The sequence below is a fragment of the Pelophylax lessonae genome (genome assembly GCF_965119305.1).
Source record: "Pelophylax lessonae genome assembly, chromosome: 3".
Taxonomy (NCBI): Eukaryota; Metazoa; Chordata; class Amphibia; order Anura; family Ranidae; genus Pelophylax; species Pelophylax lessonae.
In genome coordinates this window covers 60,859,209-60,879,635 of record NC_138770.1, presented here as the reverse complement: position 1 = coordinate 60,879,635, position 20,427 = coordinate 60,859,209, and the positions used below count along the sequence as shown (strand labels likewise).

At 46.5% G+C, this 20,427-nt stretch overlaps 1 protein-coding gene across 1 annotated transcript in view; it reads right to left on the bottom strand.

Annotated features, from left to right (window-relative positions):
• Positions 1-20,427, bottom strand: part of EFR3B (EFR3 homolog B) — a 340,255-nt gene that overhangs the window by 190,893 nt on the left and 128,935 nt on the right. The window contains exon 2 of the mRNA XM_082251134.1: positions 6,542-6,618. Coding sequence (XP_082107260.1) covers positions 6,542-6,618 — 77 coding nt within the window. The remainder of the gene's footprint in view (positions 1-6,541; positions 6,619-20,427) is intronic.

Sequence of the window (20,427 nt, the reverse complement as noted above, 5' to 3'; positions counted from 1 at the left end):
AATTATACTTCAGTATACCATAGTAACATCTGACAAAAAGATCTAAAAACACTAAAGCTACAGACTTTGTGAAAATTAAAATTTGTGTCATTCTCTAAACTTTTGGCCATGGCTGTACAATTATTGTACACCTCGTAGGTACGCCAGGGGTACTTCTAAGGGGTTCTTGCAGCAATTCATCATAATAGTTCAGAATATCTAGTAGTAGTCAGTCACAATCCTCTGGACATGCTCTATAATGTTGAAGATGTGTCATAGCTTCTCCAAGCCACTTCTTTAATTCCAATGAGTGTAAGGAACATACCCCAGGATGTACAGGATATCCACACTGGTAGCACAGACGCCTTAATCCAATCCCCATGGATTGTACGGATGTTAAACAGAATGAGAGGTGAGAAAATTATGGAACCACCATGTTCTAGATCCATCATCCCATCCTTGGTGTCAGGAAGTCTGCATAGGTGTTATTTAATTTGTGTGGCTAAAAGTGAAATTGGCGATGTATGTATGTTAACCACTTGCCGACCGCCGCAAGTAGATATACTGCGGCAGTCAGCCCCTCACAGGCAGAGTGACGTATCGGTACGTCACTAGCCTGTGAGGCTCTGGGGAGCGAGCGCGCGCTGCCGGAGGCGCGCTCCCGCATGGTCACGGACCCCCCCGCGCGTGTGACGGCGGACCCGATGTCCGCCGGTCACTCAGCGATCGTCGGGGGAGAGGGAGAAAGGCAGACGGCTTGTGTAAACAAAGCCGCCTGTGATTCTCCCCTGTGTAGAAACAATGATCATGCGGTTCTACTATGTAGGACCATTAATCACCGTTTCTACAGCTCAAGCCACAGCCAATCAGTTAGAATCACGCCCCTAGGGACACACATAACCCCTCCCTCTCAAATAAAGTTAACCCCTTCACTGCCAGTGTAATTTTACAGTAACAGTGCATATGTATAGCACTGATTACTGTAGAAATGTCACTGGTAACCCCAAAAGTGTCAAAAATGTCAGTCAAGGGTCCGATCTGTCCGCCGCAATGTCGCAGTACCGCAAAAAAAAAAAATCGCAGATCGCCGCCATTACGCGTTAAAAAAAAAAAACCATGACAAAAATCTTTCCCTTTGTTAGTAAACGCGATAACTTTTGCGCAAACCAATCAAAATACGCTTTTTGCGATTTTTTTTTTACCAAACATATGTAGCATAAAACAAATTGGCCAAAAATGTTACAAAATTTTGATTTTTACATTTTTTTTGGGGGGAATTTCATATAAAAAAATGTGAAAAATATTGTTATTTTTGCAAAATTGACGCTCTTTTTTTGTTTATAGCGCATGATCAAAAAATCGCACAGGTGATCAAATACCACCAAAAGAAAGCTCTGTTTGTGGGGAAAAAAAGGACGTCAAATTCGTTTAGGTACAGCGTCAATTGTCCGTTAAAGTCACGCAGTGCCGAATCGCAAAATACCCCCTGGTCTTTAAGCAGCCAAATCCTCCGGGGCTTAAGTGGTTAAAACTGCAATAAATGTGAAAGGCGGATGGTGTTGAACACCCCTACCCCTGTTTAGGGATGTTTTTTTCCACTTTGATGGCCTATTTCACACCTATTGTGGTCCAGGTATCGTTTCTGTGTACCTCACTGTCCTAGAAAGAATGTCCCTTTTCTTTGAGGAGTAGGAAAACTACTGGGTCTTGACCTGTAGAATTTGCATTCTACGTTGCGCCAGGGGGCTCTTTCACACATGCGGACCAATCCGTGCAGATCCCTGCAGGCAACCTGGTCAGATCAATGACAGGTGGCCAGTGCATCCCCGAGTTTACATCTGTGCGGGTCCAATGCACGGATCAGGGCGGAGTTTGTCTGTAATGCATTAAGAGATCTGGCCCCCTATCATGAATTTGAACAGGCTTCCTGCATGGAGCACCTGTGCATCCCGCTCAAGTGAAGATGGCCCTTCACACGGGTGTACAGTTAGGTACACTTGTGTGAATGAGGCTATGATGTTCTTCTCCACTTCATCCAGTATCAGCTATCCCTTTGCTCCTCATTCTGACTGCCCCTGGCCTGCCCCTTTCATCCATTGGATTTCAGTTTTTTTCAATCATGGAGGCTCAGCATCACATGTGGGTATTACCTAGGGCAGTTTGCATGCAAAGACAACCTGCATAGGAATGCCTGCTCTTCCAGGCTGACATCCACCCATCAAGGCATTTTGATAATTGCATCACTCCTGCCAAGGGCCAGCCCACAGAGTGCACCAGGGATCTTGAGAGGAGTACTATGGCTGGGTGCTGTGATGTTTTCAGGAAGCTTTGTACCAGCCATGATCTGCCTGCATTGCAGAGAGAAGCACTGATAACCAATGATTATGTCACTGGATCTAAAAATAAGGTATGTAATAATAAATAGAAAGCATATAGCATATTGATGGGTGGGGAGCGGACTAGGGAAGGCAAAATATAAGCAAAAAGCTTTAACACTTTTAAACATTCTAACATTAAAATGGATGTTTTGTCCCCTTTAGTGTGCTTATTAGATTCATCCTCATATAAAACAGCTGTAAATTCTGTACCAGTAACGTGCTCATTTCCCTTTCTATATATGTATGCATACTCCCTTGTGGCTCTCCATCTCCCCATGTTTTGCTGGCTCAGCTCCTTTCTCTTTAACCGCTGCTGTGTGACACTAATAATTCCAAGGACTTCTACTCTGACCTTCTCAGTATCACTGGAGTTCATGAAAGCCGCCATGCAGAATACGACACCCTTCCGTTCGATGGCAGGAATCTCGTCTTATCCGGAGCCAGTGTCACAGCATCCAGTCTTAATTCAAAGGACATGCCATATTGCCAAATAAAAAGTGTTATATATATTTACGTAGATTGTATTGCTGAATGCTGACATAGGTACAGTGCAAACACCCAGCAGATGATCAATGTTATCAGGGAAAGCGGAAGGACTTTGTGACCACAAGAATGACACTAGTTACACATACAGTACACGGTTCTTTTCAAAGGTGAAGGAAACTGTATGTTTAAAGTGAACCTGTGGCCAGGCTTTGGACGTGTTCACACTCGCATATTCTTATAGCGGAACTAAGTAGGCAGTTTATACTTATCTTTCCTCCAACGGTCCTGTCCCTTACCAGCATCTTCTCCTGTATGCCTGTTTTGGATCAGCTTCATTGGCCGGGACAGGATGATGTCTCTCCTGCGCATGTGCAGGGACACACAGGAATCAGGCCGGCCGCTGTAAGCTGAGCTGCACATGCGCAGCTAAGTTTACATGCCGGAGAATGCTGCAAACAGGCAGGTAAGTGTAGTTTATTGCAGCAAACAACTCAGCAGCCGAAGCGTGCGCGAGTACCTCTGCATCACATATAGGGCAGCCTGTTCATTTCAATGAGATGGTGCTGGACAGGGGAGCAGTGTGAGCTGCGGAGTTGATGCTGGGCGGGGGTGCAGGGTGAGCTACCGAGTTCATACTTGGGTGGGGGTGCAGGGTGAGCTGCTGAGTTGATGCTGGGCGTGTGAGCTGCTATGTTAATGTTGAGCCAGGGAGAAAGGTGAGCTGCTGAATTGCTGCCGGGCAGGGGAACAGGGGTAGCTGCTGAGTTGATGTTGGGTGGGAGAGCAGAGTGAGCTGCTGAGTTGATGCTGGGAGGGGGGAGCAGGGTAAGCTGAGTTGATGCTGGGCAGAGGAGCAGGGTAAGCTTCTGAGTTAATGCTGGGCAGGGGAGCATGGTGACCTGCTGAGTTGATGCTAGGTGGGGAAGCAGGGGGAGCTGCTGAGATGATATTGGATGGGGGAGCAGGGTGAGCTGCTGAGTTGATGCAGGGTGGGGGAGCAGGGGGAGTTGCTGAGTTGATGCAGGGTGGGGGAGCAGGGGGAGTTGCTGAGTTGATGCAGGGTGGGGGAGCAGGGGGAGCTGCTGAGTTCATGTTGGGCGGGAGAGTAGAGTGAGATACATTTTCAGTATAAAATACACCACTGTGCCTTCAGCTACAGAGGTCACAGAGGAAAGCTCATATACGGCTTATTAAGATTTAAAAGGCCATAGCCTGCCCACATCTATTTTGGATCATCAGGTTATAAGAAGCTATAATTTATGGTTTAAATGTTGATTCTGGGCATGGAAGCAGGGTCAGCTGCTGCTTTGATGCTGGGCGGGAGAGCAGGATGAGCTGCTGAGTTGATGTTGGGTGAGGGAGCAGGATGAGCTGCTAAGTTGATGCTGGGTGAGGGAGCAGGATGAACTGCTGAGTTGATGTTGGGTGAGAGAGCAGGCTGAGCTGCTGAGTTGGTGCTGCGTGGGGAACTGCTGGGTTGATGGAAGGCAGGGGAGCAGGGTGAGCTGCTGAACTGATGCTGACCTGGGGAGCAGGGTGAGCTGCTGAGTTGATGCTGGCCTGGGGAGCAGGGTAAGCTGCTGAGTTGCTGCTGGGCGAGGGAGCAGGGTGAGCTGCTGAGTTGATGCTGGGCGAGGGAGCAGGGTGAGCTGCTGAGTTGATGCTGGGCGAGGGAGCAGGGTGAGCTGCTGAGTTGATGCAGGGCGAGGGCGCAGGGTGAGCTGCTGAGTTGATGCTGTGTGGGGGAGCAGGGGGAGCTGCTGAGTTGGTGCTGTGTGGGGAACTGCTGGGTTGATAGAAGGCAGGGGAGCAGGGTGAGCTGCTGAATTGATGCTGACCAGAGGAGCAGGGTAAGCTGCTGAGTTGGTGCTGCGTGGGGAACTGCTGGTTTGATGGAAGGCAGGGGAGCAGGGTAAGCTGCTGAGTTGATGCTGGGCGAGGGAGCAGGGTGAGCTGCTGAGTTGATGCTGGGCGAGGGAGCAGGGTGAGCTGCTGAGTTGATGCTGGGCGAGGGAGCAGGGTGAGCTGCTGAGTTGATGCTGGGCGAGGGAGCAGGGTGAGCTGCTGAGTTGATGCTGGGCGAGGGAGCAGGGTGAGCTGCTGAGTTGGTGATGCGTGGGGAACTGCTGGGTTGATGGAAGGCAGGGGAGCAGGGTGAGCTGCTGAATTGATGCTGACCAGAGGAGCAGGGTAAGCTGCTGAGTTGGTGCTGCGTGGGGAACTGCTGGGTTGATGGAAGGCAGGGGAGCAGGGTGAGCTGCTCAACTGATGCTGACCTGGGGAGCAGGGTGAGCTGCTGAGTTGATTCTGGCCTGGGGAGCAGGGTAAGCTGCTGAGTTGATGCTGGGCGAGGGAGCAGGGTGAGCTGCTGAGTTGAAACTGGGTGAGGGAGCAGGATAAGCTGCTGAGTTGATGCTGGGCGAGGGAGCAGGGTGAGCTGCTGAGTTGATGCTGGGTGAGGGAGCAGGGTGATCTGCTGAGTTGATGCTGGGTGAGGGAGCAGGGTGAGCTGCTGAGTTGGTGATGCGTGGGGAACTGCTGGGTTGATGGAAGTAAGGGGAGCAGGGTGAGCTGCTGAATTGATGCTGACCAGAGGAGATGCTGGGCGAGGGAGCAGGGTGAGCTGCTGAGTTGATGCTGGGCGAGGGAGCAGGGTGAGCTGCTGAGTTGATGCTGGGCGAGGGAGCAGGATAAGCTGCTGAGTTCATACTGATGGAAGGAGCAGGGTGAGCTGTTGGGTTGATGCTTGGCGAGCGAACAGTGTGAGCTGCTGCTTTGAGGCTGGGTGGGGGAGTAAGGTGAGCTGCTGAATTTATGCTGGGCAGGGGAGCAGGGGCAGCTGCTGAGGTAATGCTGGGTGGGGGAGCAGGGCAAGCTGCTGAGTTGATGCTGGGTGTGGGAGCAGGGCGTGCTAAAAAAAAAAATTGAAAGTATTTTAGATTATACATTTTCAGTATAAAATACACCCCTGTGCCTTTAGCTACAGAGGTCACAAATGAAAGCTCATATACGGCTTGTTAAGATTTAAAAGTCCATAGTTGAATTTTGGATCATCAGGTTATAAGAAGCTATCATTTCTGGTTTAAATGTTGATTCTAGGCACGGAAGAAGGGTCAGCTGCTGCTTTGATGCTGGGTGGGGGAGCTGCTGAGTTGGTGCTGGGCGGGGTGGCAAGGTGAGCTGCTGAGTTAATGCTGGGCAGGGGAGCAGGGGCAGCTGCTGAGGTGATGCTGGGTGGGGGAAGAAGGGTGAGCTGCTGAGTTGATGATAGGAGGGGGAGCAGGGTCAACTGAGCTGCTAAAAAAAAAACTGAAAGTACATTTTCAGTATAAATTATGCCACAGTGCCTTCAGCTACAGAGGTCACAGATGAAAGCTCATATACGGCTTGTTAAGAATTAAACGTTCATAGCCTGCCCACAACTCTATTTTGTATCACCAGGTTATAAGAAGATATCATTAATGGTTTAAAGCCTGAAACTGTACTGAAATGTAGAACTTACTTCAGTCTCCTGCATAGATGAGGAAGGGGGCTGCTGCTTGACAGAACTGCATTGTGTGTAATGTTGATGTTCAGCATGCAGTGTAATTTAATGAGTGGTATAAATAAATATAAAATATCGCATACAGTGGCTTTTAATATATTTGTCTATACGAAGTGAAGTGGTGCGACAGCCTGATTAACAAAAAGTTCCTTACCTCGGAATCTTCTGGGAAGATGTTATCGACTAGCCTCTTGTAGCGCGGACGCAGTGCCCCACAGCAGCCACACACACCTACAAAACAGAGAGAGCCAGAACTTTCATTACAGGAGACCAGGCAGGCAGAGCAATCAGTTCCACATATGCCATTTCAATACCAATAACACTTGAATCGGTCAATATTTTTTAGACTGACATAAAAAAATGCTCAGTTATGTTGTACATAGGGGCAGCCATATTTGCTTATTACATGCGCAGGTTTTTGCAATGCTACACAATAGTTGTGCTTTACGGCTTCTTCTCACATCACAAGCCAGATAATAAGCTGAAAACCATACCCTGGATGTGCGGCTCATATCTTCTTTTTCGAAGGTTAAAGCTAAACTCCAGCATTACCTTTTTTTTCCCACACTTGTAGCAAGTCCGTTCCTGTGCTGAAACAGATCACTCTCAATTCCCTGCCAACTCGCATCTCCAAAATATAACCCTTTGAAACTGCAGCAGCTATCTTGACCCAGACCTTCATTTTCTGTCTAAACCACTTCAGTGGTCACCAATCCTCTCTCCTCCTGACCTATGTTGTCATTGGTCAGCTCCAATTTCTTTGACATGAATCATTTTGTTCCTTAAATGAACACATCCCCAACATCCCTTTATGACTCGTTTCCACTGAGCGTTATGGTACGGTACGGTTCGGTTCGGTACGTAATTTTTGCCGTTTCCATTGTGAATGGTACCCTAATTCCGAACCGTACCGTACCACTTTTTTGGGACCCTTTCGTTGGGGTACCAAGCACATTAGAACCATACCAACAGCGTGGAGCTACACTCTGTAGAACTTTGATTGATTGACAGAGAATCATCCATCACAGCTTTCCTGCTACACCACGCCTATGATGAAAGGGTACTATTGGCAGTGAAAACGCAAGGTGTACCGTTCCAAACCGTACCGTACTGAACCGAACCATACCGTACCACTCAGTGGAAACGAGGCATTAGATGACCATGTTTTCTGGGTGGTGCATACTTTAGCTGCGCAAACTGCTGATCAGTTGGTTGATTACAAATCAAGGAACTAATCAGCAGATTACCCAACTAAAGTCTGCACCACCCAGTGGCAAGCTGGGGAGGAGCAAACACATCTAAAGGGATTCCAAAGATGTGTTCTTTCATTTAAAACTCTTGAAAGAAGTTCAAAGGCAGTGTGCTGTAACATTTACAGGAACCGGCTGGCCCTCCCCATTTATGACCAGCAGACAGATCTAGTGGTGATGTCACTGGGTCTCAAAAGAGGGATTTTTTAAGACAAAATTATTTGATTGAAAATTTTTATTTTTATTTGCATGTTGATCAAATGGGGGGAGGGGGGGGCAACTAGGGAAGGCAGAGGTGTAACTACAACCTTCAGGGCCCTGGTGCAGGAAACCATGAAGGGCCCCCCAGACCCCTGGCCGGGGCCCTTCCCTTCCAGCCTGGGGCTCTTCCCACTGATCCTGGGGCCCTTTTTTTACAGTCCTGCAACAGGCCCCCTTCCTGCCATCTTGGGGCCTCCCCACAGTGGTGGAGTGCCAGGGCCCAGTCGCAAGTGTGACCTTTGTGATCCTGGAAGTTCACCCACTGGTGTCAGTAGTTTTTTTTTTTTTGGTATTTTAATTGTATTATTTTTTATCATTTTTATTTTATTTTTTTTACAATGTCACTGACTATGACTCTGCCCATTCAGAAAAGGAAGGAGCTGGTAAATTACATATTTACAGACCCCTTCCTGGGTCTGTATTGTGACACATCCCCTGCAGTAGCGAGAGGGAAGGGAGCACGGGGGTTGAGCACCGTAGAGGGGGGGGGGGGGGGGCCAGGGGAGCACACAGGGGCCCAGAGACAGCAGAACACAAGTGAACTGGATAGGAGGGGCGGCGGGGCAGCATACAGGGGAACCAATCTCCTCCATTTTCCTCCTGCAGCTACAGGAGGAAAAAGAAAGTCAGGGATTTCTCTATATGCTGTCCCCGCCGCCCCTCCTATCCAGGTGTACAGGGGAGCCGCACAGGCCCCCTGGAGCATGGGGCCCGGTTGCAATTCCAACCCCTGCAACCCCTGTAGTTACGCCCCTGAGGGATGGTATTATATTCATTACATTCAGCTTGAATGTAGAGCTAAACCTTATGTTCCGTGTTCATATATAATTGCAAAGTACAGAGCTCCTTAAGGAAAAGGAAAGCATTTTTAACCGCTTGCCGACCGCCGCAAGTAAATTTACTGCGGCGGTCAGCCCCTCACAGGCAAAGTGACGTTAATTAACGTCACTAGCCTGGGAGGGTCTGGGGAGCGGGCGCGCGCCGCCAGAGGCGCGCTCCCGCGCGGTCACGGACCCCCCCTGCGCGTGTGACCGGCAGACCCGATGTCCGCCGGTCACTCGGCGATCGTCGGGGGAGAGGGAGAAAGTCAGGCAGCTTGTGTAAACAAGCTGCCTGTCATTCTCCTCGGTGTAAAAACACTGATCACACGGTTCTACTATGTAGAACCGTTGATCAGTGTCCTTACACCTCAAGTCACAGCCAATCACAGTAAGAAACACGCCCCTAGGGACACACACAGCCCCTCCCTCTCAAATAAAGTTAACCCCTTCACTACCAGTGTATTTTTACAGTAACAGTGCATATGTATAGCACTGATTACTGTAGAAATGTCACTGGTAACCCCGAAAGTGTCAAAAATGTCAGTCAAGGGTCCGATCTGTCCGCCCCAATGTCACAGTACCGCAAAAAAAAAAAAATCGCAGATCACCGCCATTACGCGTTAAAAAAAAAAAACAACAAAAATGACAAAAATCTTTCCCTTTGTTAGTAAACGCAATAACTTTTGCGCAAACCAATAAAAATACGCTTTTTGCGATTTTTTTTTACCAAACATATGTAGCATAAAACAAATTGGCCGAAAATGTTAAAAAATTTAGATTTTTACATTTTTTTTGGGGGGGAATTTCATATAAAAAATGTGAAAAATATTGTTATTTTTGCAAAATTGACGCTATTTTTTTGTTTATAGCGCAAAAAGTAAAAAGCGCACAGGTGATCAAATACCACCAAAAGAAAGCTCTGTTTGTGGGAAAAAAAGGACGTCAAATTTGTTTAGGTACAGCGTCGCACGACCGCGCAATTGTCCGTTAAAGTCACGCAGTGCCGAATCGCAAAATACCCCCTGGTCGTTTAGCAGCCAAATCCTCCGGGGCTTAAGTGGTTAATATCCATCTCTGTAAAAAAAAAAAAACGAAAAAAAGGCAATTGCGACAAAAAGCTAAAATAGAATCCATGCAGCATAGGTAGCAGATAAGAGACATCAGTGCTGTAATTCATTGTGTGTAATTGGGGATGAATAATCTCCGGAGAGGTATTGTATCCGGTGTATTGTGTGATCTGTACAAAGCTCCGCAGAGCTGTACAGTATTCTGCATTATCTGAAGAACAGAGGGTCATAGAGGACAATGCTGAACAGCTATGAGCTAGCGAGAAACAATAAGAGCGCCGTCAGTAACACTCTCTCATCCTCGCACCTTGCCGAACGCTCCAGAGACTCCCCATTCCTCAGTAATAGGTCACAGGGGCACCCACAGAATCTAGATGTACTGACTAATGGGAATAACTGCGACGTGTGCGCTGACGTGCGACTTATCACGTATCACACTCCAGGGAACGTGTCTCTCCCCAGCTTCATGTAAACTCTTCTTAAAATGCAGTATCTGGAGATGAGTGAGCTGCTATTATTACTAAGAACACTCAGAAAATCCACTCCGTTGGTTCTAATTCACTTTTATATATACTGCGGTGGGGCTGCAGCCTCTTGCCAGTCATTCTGTGCTTTGCAAACCCCTGGTTCTAGAAAGCTGCCATGGGTGTTAAGAAGAGTTGCTGATAACTTTGTGATCACACCATTAAAACAGGCATGTCTGGGGCCCAGTATATTAAAAGAAGCTCAGATGGTTGGAGTTGGGAATCACTGGGTCGGTATTAGGTGCCATCATTTTACCCCGACTCTGGCTTGATGTATAACAAGCGATACAAGGGGTGAGTAGGCGGCCTCCCACGTTAGAACCATTTTTCCATATTACATTTCCTAGTTTGGGTTGTACTTTTAAAATTTCAGTCCAACTAAATTATCACTTGGACAGAATCCAGGAACTATGAAAGAAACTGTAGATGAAGTCCAAGGGCTCCTTGTAGTCTGAACAATCATTTTATCCAATATATTATCCAATTTAAAATGCTTTGCCCAACACCCACCTGCACAAATAAAGAAGGTAAGAATTCTGGGTGATTCAAGGACAATAAGTTTGATTTTATAATCAAATGTAACTTCTCCTAAACACCACAGGGAGTAATATTTTTAATTGATGAATGAGGGGTTAAACTATCTTATTTATGAGATCTTCTATATCACAAGATATTTGTGCTGAATTCCCAGGTTTATTTCTGTGCCCATTATGAGGGACTCCCACCATCCCTGCACTGGGCTACCGGCTCTGCACACCTACTTACCCATTATGAGGGGTTCCCACCATTCCTGTGCTGAGTTCCTGGGTCTGCCCCGCCCCTGCTGTGCCCATTATGAGAGGTTCCCACCATCCCTGTGTCTCCAGTAACCCCATAGCATTTAGTGCTACCCAGTGACCCCAAGAGCATCCCATGTCTCCAATTACCCCAGAGAATCCTGCATCTCCAGTGACCCCAAGAGAATCCTGCATCTCCAGTGACCCCAAGAGCATCCTGTATCTCCAGTGACCCCCAAAGCATACATCCTGTGCAGTGCCGGGACAAGGTCATCCAGTGCCCAGAGCAAAGATGCCAAACTGTGCCCCCCTCCCTCATTTATGACGTGCAAGCTTAGAGGATCCTACAACCAGTAAACTATAGCGCCCAGGGCAACCATCCCTCCCGCCCACGCCTTGTCCCTTCCCTGATCCTGTGCCTCCAGTAACCCCAAGAGCATCCTGTGTCTCCAGTGACCCCAAGAGCATCCTGTGGCTCCAGTGACCCCAAGAGCATCCTGTGGCTCCAGTGACCCCAAGAGCATCCTGTGCCTTCAGTGATCCCAAGAGCATCCTGTGTCTCTAGTGACCACAGTGCATTCTGTGTCACTTTGTGACCCTTGGATATTCAGTATCTTCTTGTGACTCCATTGCACCCTGCGCACCTCCGTCATACCTGCATCCCCATGCTGCTCTTCTAATTCCTGGACTGACTCGCTCCCATTCCTGTCTGAGACACAGATAACATCTAAGCAGAAACATGACCTATTCGGATCCCCCATCCCTGTGTCTCCAGTGACCTGCTGTGCCCATTTTGAGGGGTCCTTACTATCCCTATGCTGCGTCCCTGGGTCTGTACAACTGCTCTGCCCATTATGAGGGGTTCCCATCATTCCTGTGCTGAGTTCCTGTGTCTGCCCTGCCCCTGCTGTGCCCATTATGAGAGGTTCCCACCATCCCTGTGTCTCCAGTGACCCCAAAGCATTCAGTGCTACCCAGTGACCCTACGTGCATCCCATGTCTCCAGTGACTCCAGAGCATCCTCTGTCTCAAGTGTCCCCAAGAGCATCCTGTGTCTCCAGTGACCCCAAGAGCATCCTGTGTCTCCAGTGACCCCAAGAGCATTCTGTGTCTCCAGTGACCCCAAGAGCATTCTGTGTCTCCAGTGACCCCAAGAGCATTCTGTGTCTCCAGTGACCCCAAGAGCATTCTGTGTCACTTTGTGACCCTTGGATATGCAGTATCTTCTTGTGACTCCATTGCACCCTGCGCACCTCCGTCACACATGCATCCCCATGCTGCTCTTCTGATTCCTGGACTGACTCGCTCCCATTCCTGTCTGTGACACAAATAACATCTAAGCAGAAACATGACCAATTCAGACAATGGTCAAGCACTCTAACATGTTGAGTATTGCTAGGAGGGTACAATGAACAGCTATTTCAGGGACATGATCAGCCCTTGATTGACTTGTTTGACCCCTAGAAGTCTATGTACACCCAGACTAACTAACCCGAGAGACAACTGTAAGGAAAATGCTTGAACTGCAGCGATATTTCATTGTAGAGGGCTCCGTGACTGTCCTTTATTTTCCCTCTGGCTCCAAAGAGACATGCAGGTCAGACGCAGCCTTCATCTACAATCAAAATGAATGTATTTCTAGCTGATGCAAGACACAGCAATAAAATACTATAATAATTCATTGCTCTCAGTATGCTTCATTGGCCTACAAATCTACTATAGATGAATGGATCCAAACCAGAAAGCCAAGAGATATTTTTTTTCATCAGTATTTTTCATCAAAAAAGCTGTGATAAACCTGCAACTAGTGGTCATTTTATAGCATTACTATAATGTTTTACTGATAAAATATCAAAATAATGTGCAACACTTAAGGTAGATATAAACCCAATCACTGCAATCTCAAACTCTTAACATGCCATTTCAAAAGTTAATTAGAATCTGCAGTTTCTTTAACAAAAACGTCACTACGGATCCTGCCATGAATTTCTTTGTTTGGGCACTTCCTGTTATAGGGTGACAACATTCCCTATCTCTGCTGCCTATCCTGTGTTGTCACCCAGGCTTAAAATGAAGACTAGAAATGGCCGTTTCAGCTCACATTACTCCGGCATAGTCCACTGTTGTTACCATTTGAAAAACAACCCTGAGAGTGCATGTACAGTATCTCACAAAAGTGAGTACACCCCTCAGATTTTTGTAAATATTTTATTATAACTTTTCATGTGACAACACTGAAGAAATGACACTTTGCTACAATGTAAAGTAGTGAGTGTACAGCTTGTATAACAGTGTAAATTTGCTGTCCCCTCAAAATAACTCAACACACAGCCATTCATGTCTAAACCGCTGGCAACAAAAGTGAGTACACCCCTAAGTGGAAATGTCCAAAGTGGGCCCAAAGTGTCAATATTTTGTGTGGCCACCATTATTTTCCAGCACTGCCTTAACCCTGAAATATATAAATAAGTTGCGCTAAAAATGAATAATATTTGTCCAAAAATATTATACAAAATGTGAATAAAGTGATAGTAATAATCTATACACAAAAAATACACAAAATTAAGTGAACCACAGATATTCAAAAGTTCATTGAATAAAATAAATTCCCAAAAAAACTGAAGTCTGTGTGAAGTCCTATGTGAGAACTGGGAAGGCCACTAGATGTGCAAACTCCTTACCAGATAAAGGTAAATAAATCTCAGAGTATTGAATCCAGGCAAGAACGACTTCTAAATGACTCCTCAGATGTCCATGGAGGCTCAGCAGTCATATACCAAGTGCATGTAAAAGATAATACATTCCATAGCGTAATACTGTATCATCCAGTGGGTTACTAAACCAAAATGTGATCCACTGCAGTATATACCACCACAAGTGTGTACCACCACCAATGCTAACTGCTTACCAGACATGCATTAAGCAAAGCGGATAGTGAAACCATCACCCTTAAGTCCAATCTGCTTACCAAAAGGAAATGATAAACTAGCGAAGAGCCAAAAGTTATCCCTCCTTTATCCACTGCCTTAACCCTCTTGGGCATGGAGTTCACCAGAGCTTCACAGGTTGCCACTGGAATCCTCTTCCACTCCTCCATGATGACATCACGAATCTGGTGGATGTTAGAGACCTTGCGCTCCTCCACCTTCTATTTGAGGATGCCCCACAGATGCTCAATAGGGTTTAGGTCTGGAGACATGCTTGGCCAGTCAATCACCTTTACCCTCAGCTTCTTTAGCAAGGCAGTGGTCGTCTTGGAGGTGTGTTTGGGGTCATTATCATGTTGGAATACTGCCCTGCGGCCCAGTCTCTGAATGGAGGGGATCATGCTCTGCTTCAGTATGTCACAGTACATGTTGGCATTCATGGTTCCCTCAATGAACTGTGGCTCACCAGTGCCGGCAGCACCCATGCAGCCCCAGACCATGATACTCCCACCACCATGCTTGACTGTAGGCAAGACACACTTGTCTTTGTACTCCTCAGCCGGTTGCCAACACACAAGCTTGACACCATCTGAACCAAATACGTTTATCTTGGTCTCATCAGACCACAGGACATGGTTCCAGTAATCCATGTCCTTAGTCTGCTTGTCTTCAGCAAACTGTTTGCAAGCTTTTTTGTGGATCATCTTTGGAAGAAGCTTCCTTCTGCGACGACAGCCATGCAGACCAATTTGATGCAGTGTGCGGCGTATGGTCTGAGCACTGACAGGCTGACCCCCCACCCCTTCAACCTCTGCAGCAATGCTGGCAGCACTCATACGTCTATTTCCCAAAGACAACCTCTGGATATGATGCTGATCCCAATGTCTATGGATTGGGGACAATTAGGCATAAGACATTGTGGGGAATGGGCTGAATACAGGCCTTTCAGTCCACTAAATGTAACTGGACTATAGTGGAAGTACTAAGCTAGGCATCACAAAGTGCAAAGTCCATATGCAGCAACAAAGAACAAAAAGTCCATATAGCATTGGTGTCACTAAGTATAGCAGAGACTTGATAATGGTGCAGAATAAGCCTTCACCTCCACACTTCACCCAGTGATCAAGTAAGGTACTCCTTACCGGAAATATATGACCCCTTTATTATAGGGGGTCACATAGGCATGTAATCCACTCAGTATACGATCCTCAGCTCCTCAGTGCATATTTCTATGTCAAGCCTTTTAGAGTATAGCTCGGATCACGTAGCGGACATAAATAGAGCAGAAAGAGACTCTCATGGTGCAGTAATAAAAGCGATATGTTTAGACTTACTGCACCATGAGAGTCTCTTTCTGCTCTATTTATGTCCGCTACATGATCCGAGCTATACTCTAAAAGGCTTGACATAGAAATATGCACTGAGGAGCTGAGGATCGTATACTGAGTGGATTACATGCCTATGTGACCCCCTATAATCAAGGGGTCATATATTTCCGGTAAGGAGTACCTTACTTGATCACTGGGTGAAGTGTGGAGGTGAAGGCTTATTCTGCACCATTATCAAGTCTCTGCTATACTTAGTGACACCAATGCTATATGGACTTTTTGTTCTTTGTTGCTGCATATGGACTTTGCACTTTGTGATGCCTGGCTTAGATTGATGATTTTCCACATTATTTTATATTTACAATTTTTAATGATCAATTTTATTGGATTATTGATTATATATCTATATGAATTTATGTGAAATTTAATATCTGCACAAGCACTTTAAAACACACGTTTGAGCGCAACAATCCCTTCTTTTTATAAATCGTGCAGCACCACTGCTTTTTTGTTTGCTGCTCACAATAAGGAAGAAATTCCTTATAAAGTCACAGAAAGATTTATTTATCTATACACTTATCAATTAATTTTTCACAATATCACGGTATTAACCATTTGCGCAGTTTTTTTGGTTTTCACCAAAAACCTTTTTTGTACTTATAGTGGAAGTACTGGCTGTCACTTTAAGCAAACTGTCAGCAGGCATCAGTAAGCTTTACATGTGTACTTACCCAGCCACGCTTTTAATTGGGCTCCAGTGTCCACTAGTGTCGGAGCCAAGACAGGGGAATGAACTCATGGAACCCTTCACCTAACAGTGTTTGGGCCCAATGATGGGCCACTCAGGCCCAAGCACTGTTACATAGAGGAGGTCACTTTGTTCCCAAGTCCAGAACCCCTTCTCCATTAGCAAGGACTCTGGCAGTGCACGGAGGAAGAAAGGAAGGGTGACTGGGTCAAAAGCCTCGGGAGCTGGGCTACATGCAAAGTGACAGATAGCATTCCCATTAAGATCTGTGTTTTCCACTTCTAGACAATATCTGAAAGGTGCTTTAAGAGCTTCAAGAAAGCTTATCAAAGCTAGCTGAAAGGAATGCTTTGTCAATGCTTGCTCAACTCTACAGACTTGCTTTCATAAGCAGAACAAAGCCAAAATCCATCTACTGCTTACCAGCAGAAAACCCGTGTAAACTAAGCCTATAAATGAAACTATGCTGCGTTTTGATATGGGATTATTTGACAGCAAGGGGATTATTTGACAGTTGTTTGCTGCAAAATACTGCCACTCGTATAATATTACTTATCCTGATTTTTTTGTATTTTTCTTTAATTGCAAAACAAAAACTAAACCTATTGAATTGTGACCGCCTCATTAGGTAGAATGCTTAGGCTTTTTTTGTGTGCCTCCTAAATCAGGTAGGTGCCCCTACCAGGAAAACAGCTAACAGGCTTTATCCAACCAGCTAACACCACAAAAGCATAGCAGAAGGATAGGCCATCACCCAGCTATCAATTTTTTGTGGCTAATGCCTCGTACACACGCAACGATTGTTGAATTTTCAGCCAACGTCCGATCGGCCGATTGTCGGCTTGTTAGTATGATGCTTCCGACAACCGACTCCGACTTTGCGGCCGAACAAAATCTGGTGTGCATGCTATAAAATTTTTGTTGGCCGTCAACACAACGGCTGATTTTCGTGCAGTCAGTACAGATTTCGGCAGACAAAAATCTGATGAGCAAGACTGGGCATGCTCAGAGAAGAAAAAACACACGGAAAGTAAACCAGCACATGACATCACTTCTGAAGTTGGTTTTTGTTGGCCGAGAAAATTTGTGTGCGTTTTAGAGCACATTTCAACCAACATAACAACACTGGACAAAAGCCGGCCGATCGATCGGCCGATAATCGTTGCGTGTGTACGAGGCATAAGGGTGTTAAACCCTCTGCAAGACCTACTTCCCGAACAGGTCTCACTACAAGGAAAATGGCTTCATTATTTCCAGTTATGCAATTTCTGTTATTATTATACAGAATTTATATACCACCAACAGTTTGCGCAGCACTTTACAAAAATAAAAGGAGACAATAAACTACAGTTCAATACAAAAGGGTTAGGAGGACCCTGCCCATGACAGCTTAAGACAGCCATAGACAGTTCCAAATCGAATCATGTATGGGCAGAGGCTGAATGTACCCAAGTTGATCATTTGATCAACTTGGGTACAACCAGCCTGCTAGATTTTATATGCGATTATTGCTAGCTGCTGATAAAGCCCCTAGCGATAACCACTGCTGTGTTGTCCCGATGGGGATGGCTTTCCCCACCCCCCTCAGGAGAACACAATAGCTCCGCAGGAGGGATTACCTTGTCAATACTGTCTGCTGGACAGATTAGTGTAGGAAGTTCCAGAAAATGGGACAGAATTTGGAGGAGTCATGAAGGTGAGCCACCTCCATCCTGGAGGTGAGCATTGAGGGGAGGTGACGAGGGAGGCGGAGGTCTTGAGAGGAGTAAAGAGAGGAGGTTGGTGTTAGCTTGGAGTAGAGTTGTGGATGTCTTTGTATGTTGTTGTTAGCATTTCGAATTGTATTTGTTAGGCGAGCAGAAGCCAGTGGAAGGATTGGCACAGAAGGGTGGTGGACAATAAACAGTGTGTAAGTCGAATGAGTTCTATCAGTCCCTTTGACAAAAAGTCTCTGTACATCTTTCGAACTTCTCCTTCATGCCTGGGGTTGGGTGCGTGTCTTTTCACTAGTTCAGGTGCGATTCAGGTCCCAATTTTTTACCTAAATGCCTGAAAAGACGCACAGGACCGTTCTGCAATTTGGACTGTGGCTGTCTCGGACTTCATTGAGAGTCAGTCACACACGTGTGCCTGTCATGAAAATTGGATTCGGGGAAAACCACATCCAACTTGCATATATGTAAACCCAGCCTAAGGCCGTAACCCCTATTACACTGTACAGTGGAAGCAGAAATTGGAGACGGAGTTCATGAAGGAAGAGATTTTGAAGGCCTTAATTATTACACATAAGCTTATCAGAGCTAATGCGGTACAAGGAAAAGTCTATCAAATGCTAGCCCGTTGGTATAAATGTCTTTACTATCTACACAAGAACTTCGACAGGCAATATGTTCCATGTCTGGTGGGGTTGCCCAAATATCAACTGGCTTCTAGAATGCCATATTTAACATGGGGAAACTGTAAGCACTATTGGTGGTAGGGCGGTTGATAGGTCGCCATTCCTCCTACTGATACCAATGATGGGGCCCCATTCCTCCCACTGACACCAATGATGGGGCACTATTCCTCCCACTGACACCAATGATGGGGCACTATTCCTCCCACTGACACCAATGATGGGTCGCCATTCCTCCTACTGATACCAATGATGGGGCACTATTCCTCCCACTGACACCAATGATGGGGCACTATTCCTCCCACTGATACCAATGATTGGGCACTATTCCTTCCACTGATACCAATGATGGGGCACTATTCCTCCCATTAATACCAATGATTGGGCACTATTCCTCCCACTGACACCAATGATGGGACACTATTCTTCCTACTGATACCAATGATGGGGCACTATTCCTCCCACCGACACCAATGATGGGGCACTATTCCTCCCACTGATACCAATGATGGAGCACTATTCCTCCCACTGACACCAATGATGGGGCACTATTCTTCCTACTGACACCAATGATGGGGCACTATTCCTCCCACTGAAACCAATGATGGGGCGCCATTCCTCCCACTGACACCAATGATGGGGCACTATTCCTCCCACTGAAACCAATGATGGGGCGCCATTCCTCCCACTGACACCAATGATGGGGGGCCATTCCTCCCACTGACACCAATGATGGAGCACTATTCCTCCCACTGACACCAATGATGGGGCACTATTCCTTCCACTGACACCAATGATGGGGCACTATTCTTCCCACTGATACCAATGAGGAGGCACTGCTCTGCCCACTAATACTAATGATGGGGCACTATTCCTCCTCTTACTGACCAGGCGCAATGTAATTTTTTTACTCCCACTGACCACCAAGCCTGAGACATCCACCCACTGACACTGGGGCATTTTCTACTTCAACTGGCCACATTCCGTCCCCCAAAAGTATGAAAGACAGTAAACTGGCCCTTTGTTTAGAAAGTTTGGAGACCCCTGCTCTACTCTGTTCAAAAAAAAAATTGTGTTGCCAATTGTATGCCCCCCCCCCCCCCCCTGCACAGGGGACCAACTAGCTCCTGGTGTTTTCATGTTCCATAGGAACACGTGCAGCATCCAGCCCCACTGCGGACAGCCTGTCAAAGGGTATAGCGGGATGCAACTGGACCTACCACAGTGTTCTGGACCTTCGTCCCTAAATGCGCAGGGCCTTGTCCATCCGCGGCCTTCCACCGACTCTGACAGGCTGCCTGCAAGTGGCGCTGCACTTGTAAACAAGTCAGCAAGGGCATATTCCTATTTTCCATGCCTGACTGGTTCCTTTTAAAATGACAGAATACTATGAATAACAGTCAACGGCAGACAAATGACTTTCCATTCTTTAAGTCATTTAGAGCCTCGGGTCCATTAGGATCACTTGTGGTCCAGAGAGCTCTTTATCACCGCTGACACTGACCTCAATCTGGGAGAATATGTTTAGAAGCATTCTCATAATGTCTGAGGAAGTAAATGTCAGTCATTTTATCCTCTCTTGATATAAACTGCCCCCTCCCCAACGACTTATAAACTGCTTTCAGTAAAACCACATTATCTTTATTGTTCAATCTGCTTTTCTGACCAATTTTATACCTTAAAGTGGTCTATCAAAAAATACATCGATTAGTTTTTTTTTTTTAATTCATTTAAAGCCTTCCCTTCAGTTTTGCACGGCTGTACAGGTTCCTCTCCCAGTCTGAAATGGCTTACTCTGATTTCACTGCACACTGTAAGCTTCTCACAATGTGCGTTAGAAGCCGCAGCAAATCACATAGAGCCCCGCCTCATTTCCTGGATGGAGGACGTACAGCAATGTCTAGCTCTTCTCTCCCCAGCTTGCCCCTTCCAATCAGTTCTTT